The sequence below is a fragment of the Anabas testudineus genome, unplaced genomic scaffold (genome assembly GCF_900324465.2).
Source record: "Anabas testudineus unplaced genomic scaffold, fAnaTes1.2 Contig267arrow_ctg1, whole genome shotgun sequence".
In the NCBI taxonomy this organism is placed as follows: Eukaryota; Metazoa; Chordata; class Actinopteri; order Anabantiformes; family Anabantidae; genus Anabas; species Anabas testudineus.
Window position 1 is genome coordinate 1 of NW_022872811.1, and position 18,371 is coordinate 18,371.

At 42.5% G+C, this 18,371-nt stretch overlaps 1 protein-coding gene and 1 long non-coding RNA gene across 2 annotated transcripts; both read left to right on the plus strand.

The window, feature by feature from the left end:
* Positions 1-5,361: 5,361 nt before the first annotated feature.
* LOC113168095 lies at positions 5,362-6,259 on the plus strand. The gene is made up of 3 exons (XR_003299335.1): positions 5,362-5,481; positions 5,628-5,694; positions 5,960-6,259. It is a non-coding gene; the product is annotated as an uncharacterized LOC113168095 (long non-coding RNA).
* Positions 6,260-14,036: 7,777 nt separating this feature from the next.
* Positions 14,037-18,098, plus strand: LOC113168094 (coxsackievirus and adenovirus receptor homolog). The gene is made up of 4 exons (XM_026369100.1): positions 14,037-14,075; positions 16,600-17,439; positions 17,643-17,729; positions 17,988-18,098. The coding sequence occupies exons 1-4, from the start codon at positions 14,037-14,039 to the stop codon at positions 18,096-18,098; spliced, it is 1,077 nt and encodes a 358-aa protein (XP_026224885.1).
* Positions 18,099-18,371: the final 273 nt, after the last annotated feature.

Below are 18,371 nucleotides of genomic sequence, written 5' to 3' on the forward strand. Positions count from 1 at the left end.
TAGAATCTCGAGCTGCTAATAAAAAGATCTCATATTACCTCTCTTGTTTGTTTTAAAAAGCGGCTGCAACAATTAGCAGATTGGAACTGAAAATGTAATTCGATATACTTAAAATGGAGAAATGAAGAAAGCAGTCTTGGTCTCTTCCACGCTTTCCTTGTCCTCCCTCGGTTGTCGAGGGACAGCGTTGAGTAGAACAACAGTCTGTCCTTCCAGTTCCAGGTTCCAGGTTCTCTCCGTGGATGAAGTTGATTTACACTTCGAAGACAGAGCCTATTTTGTGACATTTTGTGAAAGGTAAAATATCAACAACGTCTCAAACTGCAGTATGGATTAGTTAGAAGGCTAATCCAATACAGGATCAACACTGTACTACCAACATTCAGTGTTGAGTTTTTAATTCCCTGTTTGTTATTGTTTTCTGTACAGGAATGATAAAGGTGTCGACTGTGTGGTGCTGGTACCACTAGACGTTGTTCACTGGTCGAGTGCAGTGGACGGAGGGGATGTAGACCTGAATGTTATACTGAGATAAGATGGAGTTGTGGAGTTGACAACTCTGTAGGCAAGAGACAGAGCTTTGAACTTAATCCTTGCAGCCACTGGAAGCCATTGCAAAGATCTGAAGAGTGGTGTGACTAGAGACCTTTTTGGTTGATTGAAAAAGGTTTGTGTGGACAAGTAAGGCCAAAGCCAGGCTAGAGCTGATCCAGAGAAGTCTGAGAGTGCAGTCATGAGAATCTCATGGTTCACCATGTCAAAGGCTGCAGGTTGTCTAATAGAATAAGGACAGAAAGTTACCTGCAGCTTTTCCAGATTCCACAACAGTCAGAAGTGCCGTTTCTGTGGAGTGACCACTCTTGAGTTGATTGAAGGCTAGGGTCTTGGGTAGAAATGAAAGAAGAGAGACCGGTCTGTAGTTCTCCACAAAGGAGGGAGCCAGAGAAGGCTTCTTCAACAGTGGAATAATCTGGGCCTGCTTGAACGAGGTGGGGAAAGGTGCCTGTTGTGAAGAGGTGTTTGATAATCTGTGTAATGGCTGTATTAGTGTTGGTGCGATAGCTTGAAGAAGAGTGGAGGGGATGGGATCCTAGAGCAGGTGGTCGGGTGATTTGAGAGGAGGAGGGTGGATACATCGTCCTCTGACAGTGTTGAAAACCTTAAGTGAGAGTGCGTCTTTGGGTGTAGTTAGCAGAATGTCATTGTCAGGAGGAAGAACTAGAGCTGATGCTGCCCCACCTTGTTGGTAAAGAAAGGAGGCAAAGTTGTCAGCTGTGAGACTGGTGGGAGGCGGAGGTGGGGTGGATAGAGTAGAGACTTGAAAAGTGGAGAACAGCAAGAGCAGCATGATAATGCACATGGACATTTAGCCAAGGACAAAGCTAAAAGGGGAAGACAAATGGGGGTTGCTGACTAGTTCACTGCGTGTCAAATGTGTAAAATTGCAAGACAGAGACATAAAACATTCTACAAATCCGTGTCCATTATTATTATTTTGTAATCACAGAGGTAACATGCATCGGAACCTGCATTCTAAGGTTTTCATCAATATTAAGGAAAGCCAATGATAGCAGGTAGCTGACTAATAATAAATCATGTATGGAATAACACTGTGTCTTTATGTCTCTCCAGGTGAAGATTGTGAGTTCATTCTACAATGACAGCGTTCCTCTCACTATAATCATCCCTGCAGTTCTTGTACTGATGCCACTCTTCATTGCTGTGTCAGTCTACTGCTACAGGTTTGACAATTATTTAAAAAAACACACGCACATTTGTTTTTCTGTGTGTGGATGTGTTTGAATATACACCTGTCTGTCTCACCTGAAACAGGAGGAAGAGTCAGCAGGCGGAACGAGAATATGAAAGGGTGAAACACCAGATGGAGAATCTGGAGGAGAGTGTTCACGATCGCTGTAATAAAGAGTTCAGTATACACATTCACATGAAAGCTTTGAAATCACGCCTGACTAAATGTTACTAAGTGAGAGCAGAAATGCTTTTTTTAAATAAAACAAAATTGTTCTAGTTTATGGCAACTTAAATCTTATTTTAGTTTCTCTAACTATTGGTTCTACTGACTATGATAACGCTGTGTCTTGGGCCCTTTAATTAACACTTGGAGGCCTCTGAATAGGTTAAAATCAGATCTGGCTGTTGGGTCTCTCTCTGTTTTTGTTTACAGTCACAGGCAAAAAAGTTTAAGTAAACTACATAAAAGTAACCTGACCTTTAATTTCACTTGAAATCCAAACACATGTGTATTATGCAGAGGAGTCCCTAAAAATTTGCATACAATAACATTTATACTATACAACATGTTTTGTCGTGTTCAAATGTAGAAAGAAGTGACACTGTTCTGTGTCACTTCTTTCAGACCGCTGCAACATGGCGGCATCTGCGATAGAGTGTCCACTCCCTATAGATCTGTAAAAGGAAATGCTCAATAAATAAATAAAAACTAAGACTTAGACTACTAAACTAAGACTGCACATTATCTACACAGTATGAGAAAACAACTGTTAGTGCCCTGTCTGTCACTGGGCTGCAGTGCAGACACAGAGTTTGATACACTTAGCATACATGACCTCTACATGACAAGTATGTGGAAATGCAGTTGCATCTCCTAATATTAACCTGATTCATTGCATGTTTATCAGATTAAGGTGTAAGTCAGGATTTTACATGTTCCAAAGAAAATGTATGTAGTATACTAATATTTTGGCCAGGACCTCAGAATCGTCCAATAACTCGCTGAGCTCACCAAGATTTACATTGACAAGATTTCAAGTGTCCAAACCAAGCAGCAGACTCAGCACAAACTTTCTGTCCACGGAGCTGAAATTTGTCAGCTTGTTGTCATGCATTGCATTCACAGATTGGAAGATGTTTCTTCTTTCACAGTTTACCATCATACTGTGAACTCCTGCCAACTTCCCTTTAGGTCTTCTCTGTGAACTCGGCGAGCCGTTTTCAGCTGAATCTGACAGCTCTGTTACTAGGCTCGAGGGGGGTCAACGGACTCTTCACATGTCAGGCAAACTTGATGATACATAGTGCATAGAGACAAGACGCGCATGTTTGCGGAAATCCAACTTCATTGAAAGCTTGTATCATGTTGATGACATTGTGGGATCACTGACACTGACATCAGATTTACAACGTTATCAGATTTAGATCTACCTCACTTCTGATTGGTATATCGGACCAATATGGGCAGCTAACTGAAGTTCGACCTCACCTGGATAATGTAATTTTTCTGTCTATCAGATCTGACGATTGAAATGGAGGACCTCACCAGCGACTTCAATGAGGCCCAGATCCCCTTCCTGGACTACAAAACCTACTCCGACCGAAACTTTTTCCTGCCTTCAAAGGCCGGAAAAATGACGCCATGATCACAGAAAAACTGCAAATCCCAGAAGCACGCAAGGCCATCGTGTTTCAAGCTCTGCACAGTGAAACCTCCACCTTCGTATTAACGTGAGCTTGGAGCTTTTTATGCATCTTTCTCCCTCCTCTGTCTGCTATTAAATGTGATAGATGATGCTAAGATGTCAGCTTGTGATTTTTTTAAATGTTAGCACCCAATGTGTTTTGTGCCTCCAGTTCATGCACACTCATTGACTTCAAATTCAAATTCAAATTCAAATTCAAATTCAAACAATAAAATAATGGCGTCTACTGGTTCTTGTACAATCCTAATGATTTTTACCCATTTACTCCTTTTTTGTGTGTGTATGTATGTGTGTGTCCATCTGATACAGTCCTTCCCTGTGATTAGTTCAGGTTATAGCTGCAGCCTGAGAGGATAAGGCAGTAAGCGTAGAGCTCTTTGTGGTGAATATGAATCTATCATGAGGTGCCATTTTTTTCTCAATGTGTTTCTGTGCTATGAACATATTGGGATTTTCTTGGCTCAGCAGCACAGTTTCAGAGGTTATTTTCACCTCTGATCTGATCGCGATTTAATGTTTGTTTGCAGTGATAATCCTGTGAAAATAAATAACAGCGTACAGAAGAAGAAGAGAGGGTTAGGGTTAGGGTTAGTAAAGATGGAGAGATTTTTTTTTTCTTCTAACTTTTCATTTTTCAAACAGGCCCTGAGCTCACCCTGTTAATCATCACAAATATACACACTCACCACAAAGTTGAACAATTAAACATTCAGTATTCATTTGTGGTCATCATTGACGAGGGTTATGGCCTATGGAGGTAACGGGACGGAAGAGACTGCAGAAAGAGATGACAGTATGGAAGGATGAGTGAGGGGAAGAGAAACTGTGTGTCAGCAGGTTCTTAAAATGTCTGAAATAGTCTGAAATGAATTGTTCTCTTAACAGTGATTACGAGGTGTTTTTTTTTTTTAAACATAGATAAAAGCAGCTTGTCTTTTTTAGTCAGCAACTATGAACAGTTGGATTAGAAACTGGAAGAAATATTTTAGCTAGATGCCCTGGCTGTTTTTAATCAGACCTGAGTTCAGACCTTCTGGGCTGAAATGATCAAAAGTTGAAGTGCAGAGAAATATCAAGCCACATGAGATGTCTCCTCCTGCTGCACAGGACCCAGCAGGATCTAACGCACTCTCCCAGCGTCCTCTCCTATATTTAAAGAACATTTTGGGCAGCAGGTGCACCGATCCGAATGTTTCTGCGTCCACAGCTTGCCTCTGCGGTATTAGGTGAACATCCTGAGGAATCCCCACTTCATCTTTGATGTTGTTGTGATGGAGGTGGTGGAGGGTTCACTGCATGTTACCTCTCAGACCTTCATGGACGCCGGCACCAAGTAAGAGCACAAACTCAGCAGAGCAAGTCACAGCAAATAAAGAGCAAACAAATCTTCCCATGCTCCACATGGGAAGTCAACGACAACATGTAATAGCAAAATAAACCACACTGGTGTTAATGATGGTTTTTTTTGTCTCTGCTCAACTGTAGGAGTCTCCCAGCAACAAACAGCCCAATGCAAAAGAGATTTCAACATACAATAAGAGGGTGGACAAGGGAGTGCACATGAATAAGGCTACATGTTGGTTGAGGGGTGCTACTTGAAAGCAGTAGCTACATATTGAATGCATTGGAGTGCACACAACAGTGGAAGAGCATTAATATATCAGAATACACAGATGCAAACCACCATGAGTGACAAATATAAAAATGCAAAGTACCAATACAAACAACAGTGCATATCTGCAGTGTTATCTGCTTTGTTGTTGTAAAATAATGATCAGTTATCCTGCTTTATTGCTGCTGTGCTAAACATTATTTTTATTTATGCATCTTTTAATAATGGGTAAATGCTTGATATCAATTAGTAAACGGCTTGATCAGGGGTTTTTAACAGTATCTACTTGTCCTTGTGTGTTTTCCACAGTTACTACAAGGGCATCAGATGGATGGTTCCCGTCAGTGATCAGGACATGAATACAGACCTCGTGTCCAGGGTATGGGCCACCAACTGCGTGTGTGTGTGTGTGTGAGTATGAGAAATCAATAAAATGATCATGAAACTAGGGGTTTGAAAGTAACCATTCCCAAATTTTGTACTTAAGTAAAGATTTCAGGCACTTGAGGTACTGAAATTTCATGTTTTAATATGGATTTTTTACTTCCCTTGTGTAGAAACACACAGACAAGTTGAACACCCAGATGGCCTAACATCAACTGTACCAGCAAGTACTATGATGCGGTGAGAAATTGATTTTATTTTCAAAACATTATTGTGTTCTGTAAAACTTCTGATTCTGTTTGTGGAATCCATGAGACCCTAGAGAAAAATAAAAGAAGGATTATTGTGGTTTCTGCTGTGTTATTTCTTTCTTTATTTTACCACAATGACATCACAGCAACAGGTTTGTTGTCTCCTTAGCTTAAGAATCCAAAGGAGTAGAATACAAAGTTTTTAAAATTAGCACCAATGGAAATGTATTTATTTATTTATCTGTTGTTGGCAGCTTCTAATTCAGATCATACGGTCGCTGGACGAAGATCCAGCAGCCCAGAATAAACAGCTCGCCCTCCGCCTCCAACAGATCGCTGGCGCCCTGGAGAACAAGGTCACTGACCTTTGACCCCTGATCTCATCGAGGGCTCAGGGATTCTAAAACACATGATATTGTTTTCTATTTATGGACTCAAAGGAGGATGAGATCTACTGAATGTTTGACCGTGTACGGACTGAGGTGGGAGGGGTTACTGTGGCCACAGGATGCGGTTGATGGTAAAATGGTAAATGTTCTGCACTTATATAGCGCTTTTCTACCTAGCTGGTACTCAAAGCGCTTTACACTGCATCTCATTCACCCATTCACACACACATTCACACACCGATGGCAGAGCTGCTATGCAGCTGATCTGACTCACCGGGGGCAACTAGGGGTTCAGTGTTACGAACAGACTAACGGGACGAACGAGTAACAGCAAAAAGTATATATTTATTGACAAAAAGGGCAGGGGACACAGGGAACTAACAAACACGAACAAAGTACCAAATTAAAGAGACCCAAAAACGCTGTAACAACATACAAACAAAACCATAACCCAACATACAAAGTAACAACTGAAACTACACACTAATGTGGACCAAACCAACGGACAAAGCAGATGTACAAAGTAACAAACCAAAATCACTGCAGAGGGCAGGAAACGAGAACAAAACATACAAAACTAACAGGACAAAGTATCAAATGAAAAACACTGCATGAGCGCAGACCAAACAACTCAAACCGACAAACCAAAAACAGAACAGTGCCTCACAGACAAACCAACAAACAAACAGACTAACTGACTGACCAGATTGTGGAGGAGTAGTGTGCTGCATGAATGAAATTAGGGTGACAAACCAGCACCGAACTGAGGACTGAGGGGTGCTTTTAAAACAGAGTGATGCACAGGTGACTTGAGTCTGTAATTAGTCCGGTGTGTGGAGTGGAGGGTGGAAAGTGGAGGAAGTCCATATATGGTGTGAGACAGGAGGGTGAGACCAGAACAAAACAAAACCAAAGCTGCAGACAGGGGCAGAGGGAGGAACTGTAACAGAACCCCCCCGGCAAGGGGCGAATCCCAGACGGCCCCAAGCAAACCAGGACGGGCGGGGGGAGGGAGGCCCGGAGGAGGGCCCGAAACACCAGACCGGGCGGGCGGAGGGAGGCCCAGAGGAGGGACCGGGCGCAGCAGACCAGGAGTGCCTCCGGCGGACGGCCAGGAGGCGGCAAACGGACCAGGAGTGCCTCCGGCGGACGGCCAGGAGGCGGCAAACGGACCAGGAGTGCCTCCGGCGGACGGCCAGGAGGCGGCAAACGGACCAGGAGTGCCTCCGGCGGACGGCCAGGAGGCGGCAAACAGGATCGGAGAGACGACGAACCAGAAGACAGAGCCTCGGGCGGACGGCCGGGAGGCGACGAACCAGAAGACAGAGCCTCGGGCGGACGGCCGGGAGGCGACGAACCAGAAGACAGAGCTTCGGGCGGACGGCCGGGAGGCGACGAACCAGAAGACAGAGCCTCGGGCGGACGGCCGGGAGGCGGCGAACCAGAAGACAGAGCCCGAGACCCTTGAGCCGGCTGGAGAACCGGGGACCGGAAAGCCAGCCGGAGAGTAGGCCGAGGACCCCCAGGCCGGGGGCCAGGATACGACCCACGGGGCAGGAGACCCGCAGGCGGACTGCTGGATGGCGAGCAGTGAGCCGGGGAACAGCAAGACGGCTGAGGACTCCCAGGCAGACTGCCCGGCGGCGACGAACAAGGCTGGAGAGCCCCGGGCGGACTGCCCGGCGGCGACGAACAAGGCTGGAGAGCCCCGGGCGGACTGCCCGGCGGCGACGAACAAGGCTGGAGAGCCCCGGGCGGACTGCCCGGCGGCGACGAACTTTGAGCCAGCTGGAGCTGAGGGGCCAGGACAGGAGCACAGTTCTCAGGGGCCCCCCAAGGAGACAGGAGCAGGGTGGTGGTGTCCTCATTGTCATCCCACCACATCTCCTGGGGTGACAAACAAAGTTCAAAGTTAAGAGACGGCGGCGACGGCCTCTGCGTCGACCCGTCCGAAGACTGAAGAGACGGCGGCGACGGCCTCTGCGTCGACCCGTCCGAAGACTGAAGAGACGGCGACGACGGCGACCTCTGCGTCGACCCGCCTGGGAACCTGGCGGCTGCAGGGACCGGAGCAGCAGCTGACACCAGAGCAGCAGTGACTGCAGCAATCAAGGTGGCTGCAACTGCGGCGACAGCTGAAGGACCAGGAACAGAAGCCAGATCCGTGACAGGAACAGGAGCCGGATCCGTGACAGGAACCGGATGCGTGACAGGAACAGGAACCGGATCCGTGACAGGAACAGGAGCCGGATCCGTGACAGGAACAGGAGCCGGATCCGTGACAGGAACAGGAGCCGAGACCAAAGCAGCCTGGGCTGCAGGACCAACAAAAGCGGCATCGGCTGCTGGACTAACAAAAACGGCATCGGCTGCTGGACTAACAAGAGCAGCGGGAGCTGCGGGACTAACAAGAGCAGCAGTAGCTGCAGAATCAACTAAAGCAGCATCGGGGGCTGCGGGACCAACAAGAGCAGCAGTAGCTGCGGGACTAACAAAAGCAGCAGGGGCTGCGGGACTAACAAAAGCAGCAGGGGCTGCGGGACTAACAAAAGCAGCAGGGGCTGCGGGACTAACAAAAGCAGCAGGGGCTGCGGGACTAACAAAAGCAGCAGGGGCTGCGGGACTAACAAAAGCAGCAGGGGCTGCGGGACTAACAAAAGCAGCAGGGGCTGCGGGACTAACAAAAGCAGCAGGGGCTGCGGGACTAACAAAAGCAGCAGTAGCTGCAGGACTAACAAAAGCAGCTTCGGCTGCAGAACCAACAAAAGCAGCTTCGGCTGCAGAACCAACAAAAGCAGCTTCGGCTGCAGACCTAACAAAAGCAGCTTCGGCTGCAGAACTAACAAAAGCAGCATTAGCTGCCGGACAAACAAGCGCTGGGGACCGGGGAGTACTGGAGGAGGAGGAGAGCAAACAGTGCTGGCTAGGCAGGGCAGTCAAACGAAACCCCTGCTTGAAGGAATTCAGAGCAGACATCACAGTGTCTTTAAGACACTGGAACTCTGGATACGTCATCATGTATCCCTTCTTCACAAAGGTTCCGATTGCTGCCCTGTACAGCGCCTCGAAACACTCGGGGTCCACACCCGAGTGTAGCCAACCGACCACATGCTCTGCACTGCAATACAGGTCCAAATACTCCTCCTCCAGAATATCCGCCAGGCCCCCATAGCGCACAAAACTGGGGCAAGACGGAAGGGAGAAGCAACCAGTGGTGGAACGTGGTGGTTCCATGGTTGCAATAATGGCTGGTTTGTTCTGTTACGAACAGACTAACGGGACGAACGAGTAACAGCAAAAAGTATATATTTATTGACAAAAAGGGCAGGGGACACAGGGAACTAACAAACACGAACAAAGTACCAAATTAAAGAGACCCAAAAACGCTGTAACAACATACAAACAAAACCATAACCCAACATACAAAGTAACAACTGAAACTACACACTAATGTGGACCAAACCAACGGACAAAGCAGATGTACAAAGTAACAAACCAAAATCACTGCAGAGGGCAGGAAAACGAGAACAAAACATACAAAACTAACAGGACAAAGTATCAAATGAAAAACACTGCATGAGCGCAGACCAAACAACTCAAACCGACAAACCAAAAACAGAACAGTGCCTCACAGACAAACCAACAAACAAACAGACTAACTGACTGACCAGATTGTGGAGGAGTAGTGTGCTGCATGAATGAAATTAGGGTGACAAACCAGCACCGAACTGAGGACTGAGGGGTGCTTTTAAAACAGAGTGATGCACAGGTGACTTGAGTCTGTAATTAGTCCGGTGTGTGGAGTGGAGGGTGGAAAGTGGAGGAAGTCCATATATGGTGTGAGACAGGAGGGTGAGACCAGAACAAAACAAAACCAAAGCTGCAGACAGGGGCAGAGGGAGGAACTGTAACAGTTCAGTATCTTGCCCAAGGACACTTTGGCATGTGACATGGCAGCTGGGAATCAAACCACCAATCCTGGGATGGGCAGTCAACTGCTCTACCTATTGAGCCACAGCCACCCAAGTAGATGTCAGCACTTTAGTTTCCAAAACTCTGATCATATTATACTGTTATACTCCTATATACTACATAATATATACTCATATTTCAGCACTTCCTTTGTCCAAACTCTTCGTAGCTCATCTCTTCTGGAGTCCTACAACTGCCCCATCTTCAGTCCTTTTATGATCATGATTTGGGGGTGGCTGGGGCTCAATAGGTAGAGCAGTTGACTGCCAATCACAGGATTGGTGGTTGGATTCCCGGCTGCCACTGAACCCCTAGTTGCCCCCGGTGAGTCAGGTCAGCTGCAGCAGCTCTGCCATCAGTGTGTGAATGTGTGTGTGTGAATGAGACGCAGTGTGAAGTGCTTCGAGTACCAGCTAGGTAGAAAAGCGCTATATAAGTGCAGAACATTTACTATGAAATGGTGGCTGCAGATGAGAGGTCTGTGATATTAAAGGGTTATTTTTTTTAATGTTAGCTACAGCATTCAGTTTGTGTATTTCTCTGACCTAGAGGTGTATGTGTTTGGATTCTCTTCACTTCAGATTAAACATTTATCATACAAGGACTGAAAGAAAAAGTGCCACACAAGGAATAAAGGTTGATGATTGTTTTGGAAAACTGAGGAATTCAAGTGAAGTAATGAGACGTAACCAAATATTTCCTTTTTGCTACTCAATCTTTTTGAAACTTGGGAAGATCGGAAATGGAATGGCAGCAGCTTCAGGACGCTTTGTGACCACTTTTTTATGTTTAAACTGTAGATGTGGGTTGAATTAGCCTTTGTATGCTGATCTGAGGTCAGATTTCTGTCTACCTATTCAAAGGCAACAAAGGAAATCAGATCTTTTGTCACCAGTAGGTAATGGTTTTTATCCTAAAACATGAACATGTTTGGATGAACTTGGATGATTTTTTCTTTTTTCGAGTGCATTCAAATAAAAATAATTCACAATGGTACAAACCACTATTACGTTAACTATTATGCTTTGAGTGCAGGCTTAAGGCATAGGCTTTGCATTTCCGTATACAACATGGCATTTATGTTTTCAACAGATTGCTACAGTGCCACTAGTAATGTTAATTGGGGGGGTCCAGACCATCTTGTTTCTACTTTTTTCTACTTTTTTTCTACTGTGAAAAATCTTGACTGCATAATCGTACCCAGTGAAACACATGTATGTTAGTGTGATTTGTTTTATACTGTGTATGATTTGACTTATTTTGCAATACTGACTTCATAGATGTTGCAGCACATTTTTCTCTTTTCTTTTATCTGCATGTGGATCCTTCAAAAAGGCTGAAATGTATCTAAAACTAAGGCAGTTAAGTGTTTCAATCCTCTAATTATCGACCATATCCCTCCATAACACAGTGCCAATTTTACGACGCAGTAAGTTAACGCAGCGTAACACATTCAGAACATAAAAATACTAAACGTGAATTGTCTTACATGTCCTGGGGATGTTTTTATCGAAAAATAACAATAACTGCATACCTAAAAAAAAAAAAAAACATATTATTGAGTGTATTATTTTCTTTCTCTTTGATTTATTTGCACACTCTAGTCTCTATCATTCTACATATATGTGACAAAAGAAATTAACAGCAGCTGCAAAGCCTCTAAGGAAATGGATGTGCCCATCAGTACTCATTAAACATTTCATTATATTCATGAGGCTGGTGTAATCCAAAGTAGACTAGTTTAGGTTTGTTCCTAATTTGCTGAAACCTGCACAAACGCTCATCAACATGTCTCTTTAAAAGTTAAGTTCCATAGGGAATCTAAAGACAAGTGTGGAAGATAAGTCATCTGCTAATTACTACTAAGTACTACTTTGTGATTATGCATGTTACCAGTGTTTTATGTTGCAAATAAAATAAGTGAATTCTTCACCAAGGTATCAGAGGATCTGGAATAGATCACTGTTTCACTGCTGAAGTGTAAATTAACTAATTTATCTTCTCTACATTCTAATCATGATCACAGTCATGCCTTCTAAGCCTGGACGATGATGGTTTATGTGACGTTTGAGTTAATATCAAAGATTGAATATGCTGTTTGTAAGTCAGATGGTGGAAGCCAGTGGTTTCAGAAAGGAAAGGAAGGAAGGTCACTTTGTTTATTTTGTTTGTTTTTTGGTTTGTGGTTTGAACTGAAGTTAGATTCCTCTGGAGTTTGAGATCTTACTAACTGCATCTTTAAAGACTGAAGCGATATGACCTTAAGACTGGTGCTGAGTCTTTATTCTCACGTCTCGAGTTTCTTAAACTGTGGAAGGACATGTTGTAAGTTATTAACCAGAATCTGACCTCATAAAACCTCCAGATACAAAGAAGGAAAGAACAATATTATAGCTTGTTTTTAAATTTTACTTTTTCTGAGCTTTCTTCTGTTTTTTTCTCTCTCAGAAATGTGTTTATAAAATGCATGTTAGGTGCCAAATAACTTCAAGAACTCTCGTATGGGTAGTTTAGTCTGTGCAAAGGACACATACTGTCATTTGACTTGTAGGTTTCATGAGTGAAATCTGAATTATGGGGATCAACTGTTGTGAATTAAATAATCTGGTGGTAGTTTTATAAAAACTGAGGAAATGTGAAATGTTTTGGCAGTTTTGTTCAGTTCTGATGTTCAGTTATCAGAAAATTATTTACTTCTCAAACCAAAACAAGCTTCTTGTTGCTTTGCCAACATCTCTACTTAGTTTTATAATTATAGTTTAATGATACACAGTGGATCTCTTCAAAGTTTCTCTGTAACCATTCCCCTACCAACAAAAGCTTCTTTTTTCCCCTCTTCAACCGAGTGCCTTAGGATTTGGACACAATGGTCGAACTATAGCGCTACAGACCAAACCAAATATGTTGATTCCAAGTCTAGCGGGACACTAATTTTAACCAGCAATACACCGGCCATTTGAATGCAAGTTAAGCAATCCCACGTGACTTCACTTAGCCGATCGATTTCGTGGATCACAGGCAGTAAATTCAGCGACTCAATAGTAGATGAGAGAAAGTTTGGGGTTGGAAAGAATTAACAAAGACGGTAATAACAGAGAGACAGAGAGACAGAGAGAAGAGAGACAGACGACAGAGAGGAGAGAGATACAGACAGAGAACTAAACCATTGTGCCTCATATGTTCAGAAACTGTGGGTCTTATTAAAAGAGCCAATGTCAAACGTCATTATGAGACAAAACACAAAGGTTATGATCACATATACCCACTAAAATCTATTACATGCAGACTACTTGATAAGATATAGCGGTAAATAGTTGGACATTATAATCAGACACCCTGAGCTGCAGCAGAGCAATAGGCTTCTTAAATGATTGTGTAATAGTCCAGTGTACGCTGCTGTGGGGCAGGTAAGATGCTGCCTGTATTCCCAACTGAGGTCTGCTTATAAGCACTTTATATCTTATGTTTAGAAAAGTGCTCTATAAATAAATGTATTATTATTAGTCACATACCGTAATACAATAACCAGTGTTTTTTTTATTGTGCTGTGTTTGTAATTTAACATAGTACTCTGATCCCCTCAGAGAGCGAAATAACTTTATAATAAAATAATAAGTCAGGGGACCAGATTTTGAAAAGTCGTGTAAGAACATTTTGTGACTGGTATTAAACACTGGAATCCTAGCTGCAGCATATAACCTGAGGTAGAATCATGCTGCCATGTCTCAGTGGAACGGAGGGCAACAAAGAGGGAGAAGTCATTGCTATACTTGCAGAACAGTCCTGTCTTATCCATTTTGCTGTTAATGTAGATTTCTAGGAAAAATTATGATAATCCCTGTTGTTTGGGGCCAAAACATTAGAAACATCTGACATAATCCAACACTCACTATGACATGATAACAAGATTATGTAGCATCATCAACTGACATTAAAAGGTAAAAAAAGACTTCAACAAATTGGACGTATGATGCAGATGATGATGACGACTGTGATGATGTTGATAAAGGTGAGTCCAGGCACAAGTGTTCTCAATCTTTGTATTAATATTTCCACTGTTCTAGTTATGCTTTCTTTCTCAGAAAGAAAGAAAACATAACTAGTACAGTGGAACTGGATTTTTCAAGTCAATCCAGTTTTATTTGTATAACGCCAATTCACAACAGAAGTTATCTCAATGCACTTTACAGTGTAAGGTTTAAGACCTTACAGAGAATAGTTATACAAAAAATGATAAAGAAAACCCAACATTCCCATTTGAGCAAGCTTTAGGCCACAGGGGAGAGTAAAAACTCCCTTTAGAGGAAGAAACCTCCAGCAGAACAAGACTCATAATGGGCAGCCATTTGGGTTGAGTGGCAATGTGACAATGTACAGTTCCAGGCCGAGGATACCTGCAGAAAAAAGTAAACCTGCAGCCTGAAAATGGAGAGTTGTGCTTGGAAAATATGAACTAAGACTATGAGGTCTTTAAGATAAGATGGGGCCTGATTATTAAGTGATTTATAAGTGAGGAGAAGAATTTTTAATTTAAATTCTGGTTAGAGTTTGATGATTGATAATGGCATTATACATGTCATAGAGTGCATTGTATATTAATGTATCTGTTGAGTTGTGTGTATGTTGTCTATGACATTGTCACACTCACACTCACTCACTGTTTTCTGTTCCTGGACACACATTGGATGAAAAGATATGCACGATTTAACTGTACTTTGGCCATTATGGGATGTACTAATGGCACTGAGAGGGCTGATATAGAACTCATATTACTTCCTATGAAAGAGGGGGAAGAGCTCTTTGACCTGCGGCATGAGCACCTCTTTGTGCCAGCAATTGCCATTTCCTGTCTGAGAAAGTATATATTTTACAATAAATGCTCATTTGAACTTTGCTGATTTGTCTGTGGTCTATTCTGTACCATTTCAGGCCTAAGACTAGCTGAACAAACTTTTATTTAGCTTCATGTGTGTACCTCATCTCCAATATAACTTTTATTTTCAGAGTTGTTCTAGAAGTATTTGACTTTGCATCCTGTATTACAGTATTTCTTAAATATTGTCATCAGTTAGACCATCATTTACAGTGACATTAAAATGAGAGAAATTATGATGTGAGTAATTTATATAAATGGAAAATGGGTGCACTTGTAGATTGTAACAAGAAAGCAACAAATGGGGCATTTGCCAGAGGTGGGTTGGGGTCAGAACCCTTAAAGTTCTCTTCATGCCAGACACAACTTTATTAACAGCCTTTGAAAGTTTTGAGTCACAGAGGTCACAGTTCATTGTCCGCCATTGTTTTAGTCTTCATGATTGCTGTGGCAGCAAGGTAAGTTCTGTTAAAAATACTACTACTTTGACAATTTTTAGCCTATCTGTCCTATCTGGACAGGTTTATCTCATTTACATTGTTTTACAACAAGCTCGGCAACAAGTTGGAACAAAGTTAATTAGTCTTTAGCTGGAGTTTTATTTTTGCGAATTATCGTGCTAACATGCTATCAAAATAAATTGGAATCTGTGTCAATACGATGTCCAGATTTTCATTTAATAAATTATTTAGACAATACACATGCAGTGGCAAGGAAATGTATGTGAAACTTTGGGAATTTTGTTGTTTTTTGCATTAATTTGAAATGGTGCAAGCTGGCCAGGCCATGATGCAGCACAGCAGGCCCAAATACTGATGTTTCCTCAACCATACTTTACAATTGGGATCTTGTTTCCATGATGATTTGGAGTGCTCTTTTTACACCAAAAGTAGTGCTGTGTGTTCCTTTCATAATGTTCAATATAGTTTTATCAGTCCAAAAAACGTCTTGCCAATATTGCTGTGGCGTGTCAGTGTACTCTTTGGAAAATTTCAGGTGTTCATTAATGTTCTATTTAGAAAGCAGCAGCTTTCTTTATTGTGTCTTCCCATAAACACCCTGCTTGCTCAATGTCTTATGTACTGCAGACTCATGAACACAGATGTTAGCCGGTTCCAATGATGCCTTTAAATCTGTTGCTCAGTGTTGCTTATATTTGTTTGCCTGGACTGGTAAATAACCCAGCTTTTTGTAAATCAACAGTTCTTGACTTGTAAAAAGTTCCTTTTGGGAAAACGTGTCTCATACAAGCATATTCTTCTTGTGCAAAGCAAACTGAAAAAAATTAGAGTAGTCTTGTCAGTTGAAGTAGCTCTAGTCCACACCTTGACATAGATGAAGGTCAGATCACCTTTTATAACAAATGAATGCGGAAAACCATGAAATTCCAAAATTAATGTAGAAATCCATGAAATTCACATACTTTTTTCTTGCCGTTTCTTGCTGTATAAAGTTTCTCCATTGACAGCTTTGATTGAACTTTCCTTCTAAAACGTTCCTTTTACCCTTGTCTTCCATGTAGATGCCCATCCCCAGAACATCTTTTTGGAAAAGGCGTCAACAGAGATCTGTCATTACCAAGTTCAGGCTATGGCATTTATATGTGGTTTGTATTGCCTCATTTTTGCCTTTTAATGTTCACCCATGTCATGGACTGAAGATCATCTCCAGCTCAACGTCACCTACATATGCGGCAGTGGGAGATAGTGTGACCCTCAGCTGTCACTTCAACCTCTCTCCTGAGGACTTGGGAGTACTTGACATCGAATGGAGCATTAGGCCTTCTGATGTCCATGGAAAAGATGCAAACATCATCTGGTGTTCTGGAGATCGCATTTATGATGGAGACGATCCATTCAAAGGGAGGGTTCAGTTTGTGTCCCCTGATCCGGCAAGTGGCAACGCTTCAATAACCATCACTGACTTGACGCCTACAGACACAAACACAGTCCAATGCAAGGTTAGAAAAGTGCCTGGAATCGCCATGATCAACGTTCGCCTACATGTAATGGAGAAACCTGCTCTACCTGAGTGCAACCTGGAGGGTGTAGTTGAGTTAGGTCACAAGGTGGTGCTGAAATGTAGGAGCACACAAGGTAGCCCTCCCGTGTGGTTCAGATGGTCCAAGTTGAGCAGAGACAAGATCCTCCCTAATGATGCCTATGTTGATTCTGTGCAAGGTGACCTGTTTTTAACAGTAACCAGAGAAGATGTCCTGGGGACGTATGTCTGTACAGCTCAAAACCTTGTGGGAATGGACACTTGTCTGTTAACAATTAAGTTCAACTCAGCAGTTAACACTGTTGCTGCAACTGCTGCTGCAGTCATTGTACCTATGGCCATCATCATCGTCATCATTTTCGTTTTCTGCCATAAGAAACGAAAAATTGGACAGCATTCAGATAATGACATCTTGGAAGATGAAATGCCCCCCCACAAATGGCTGCCTCAAAGGTGTCAACAGGTCATACCATCAATAAGTGTCCAGAATTTGGGGAAGGTAATACATAGAGACAATGGAAAGACTTTGCTTGTGTTTTGATGTTTTATATTTTGCAGATGACTTACATAGGTGTCTTAAATGTTATAGGGGAATCTGGATGTAAATCAATGTTTGCTTATGCGGAAATCAGTACATGTCTTTGCACCAGGTAACTCTTAAAAAGGGGTTGAGAGTCAGTCATGTTGTATTTTTCTGTACAGGAGCAAGTCAAGATGTTGGAGCAAATGAATGACAAGAAGTCTGAGGACAATGAGCTGTATGTGGATATGAGGTCCAAAAAGGGGATGGTATGTGTTAGCAAGCAAAAGGGTTAAAAGATCAATCACTGAGCATAGTCAGAGTTTGTATGACACACAATTTTGCACAGGTTTGGTATTAAACAAAGTTTTGAATTGGGAATTACATAATTTTATTTTAAGCCAATTCTGTAATTTCATTATATTTGTTGTAAGTTTTGCAAATTATAGATGTATATCAATGAACTTTACATCTAATGTGACATCAGTAGATGCAACACATTCACTAGGTCTTTTTCTGTACATTAGGAAGTCAAGATCAATATGTTGAAGAACCAAGATGACAAGAGATCTGAAGAAGACAATCTGTATATGGATATGCGTAGGGAAGTTGCCCCTCGACCTGAGGTTAACGGTTGAGGACTGAGCTCTGAACTCCCACAACGTCCACTTGCTTAAATATTTCTACGTCTTCTTTCTTATTTTTTTTTTTTTTTGTAAATCTTTGTAATGTAAAATGGTTAAATGGTTTCAATGTTCTGTGCTGTTATAAAAGGTGTTAAGGAAGTTGTTGCATTGACTGTGTTTGCTTAGTGGATTAAAAAATGGCATTGATAGTACGCATTTGCATAAATGTCTTAGTTTTGTAATTTATTTTAAGGCAAATGTGAATGCTTATTTCTTCAACAAAAA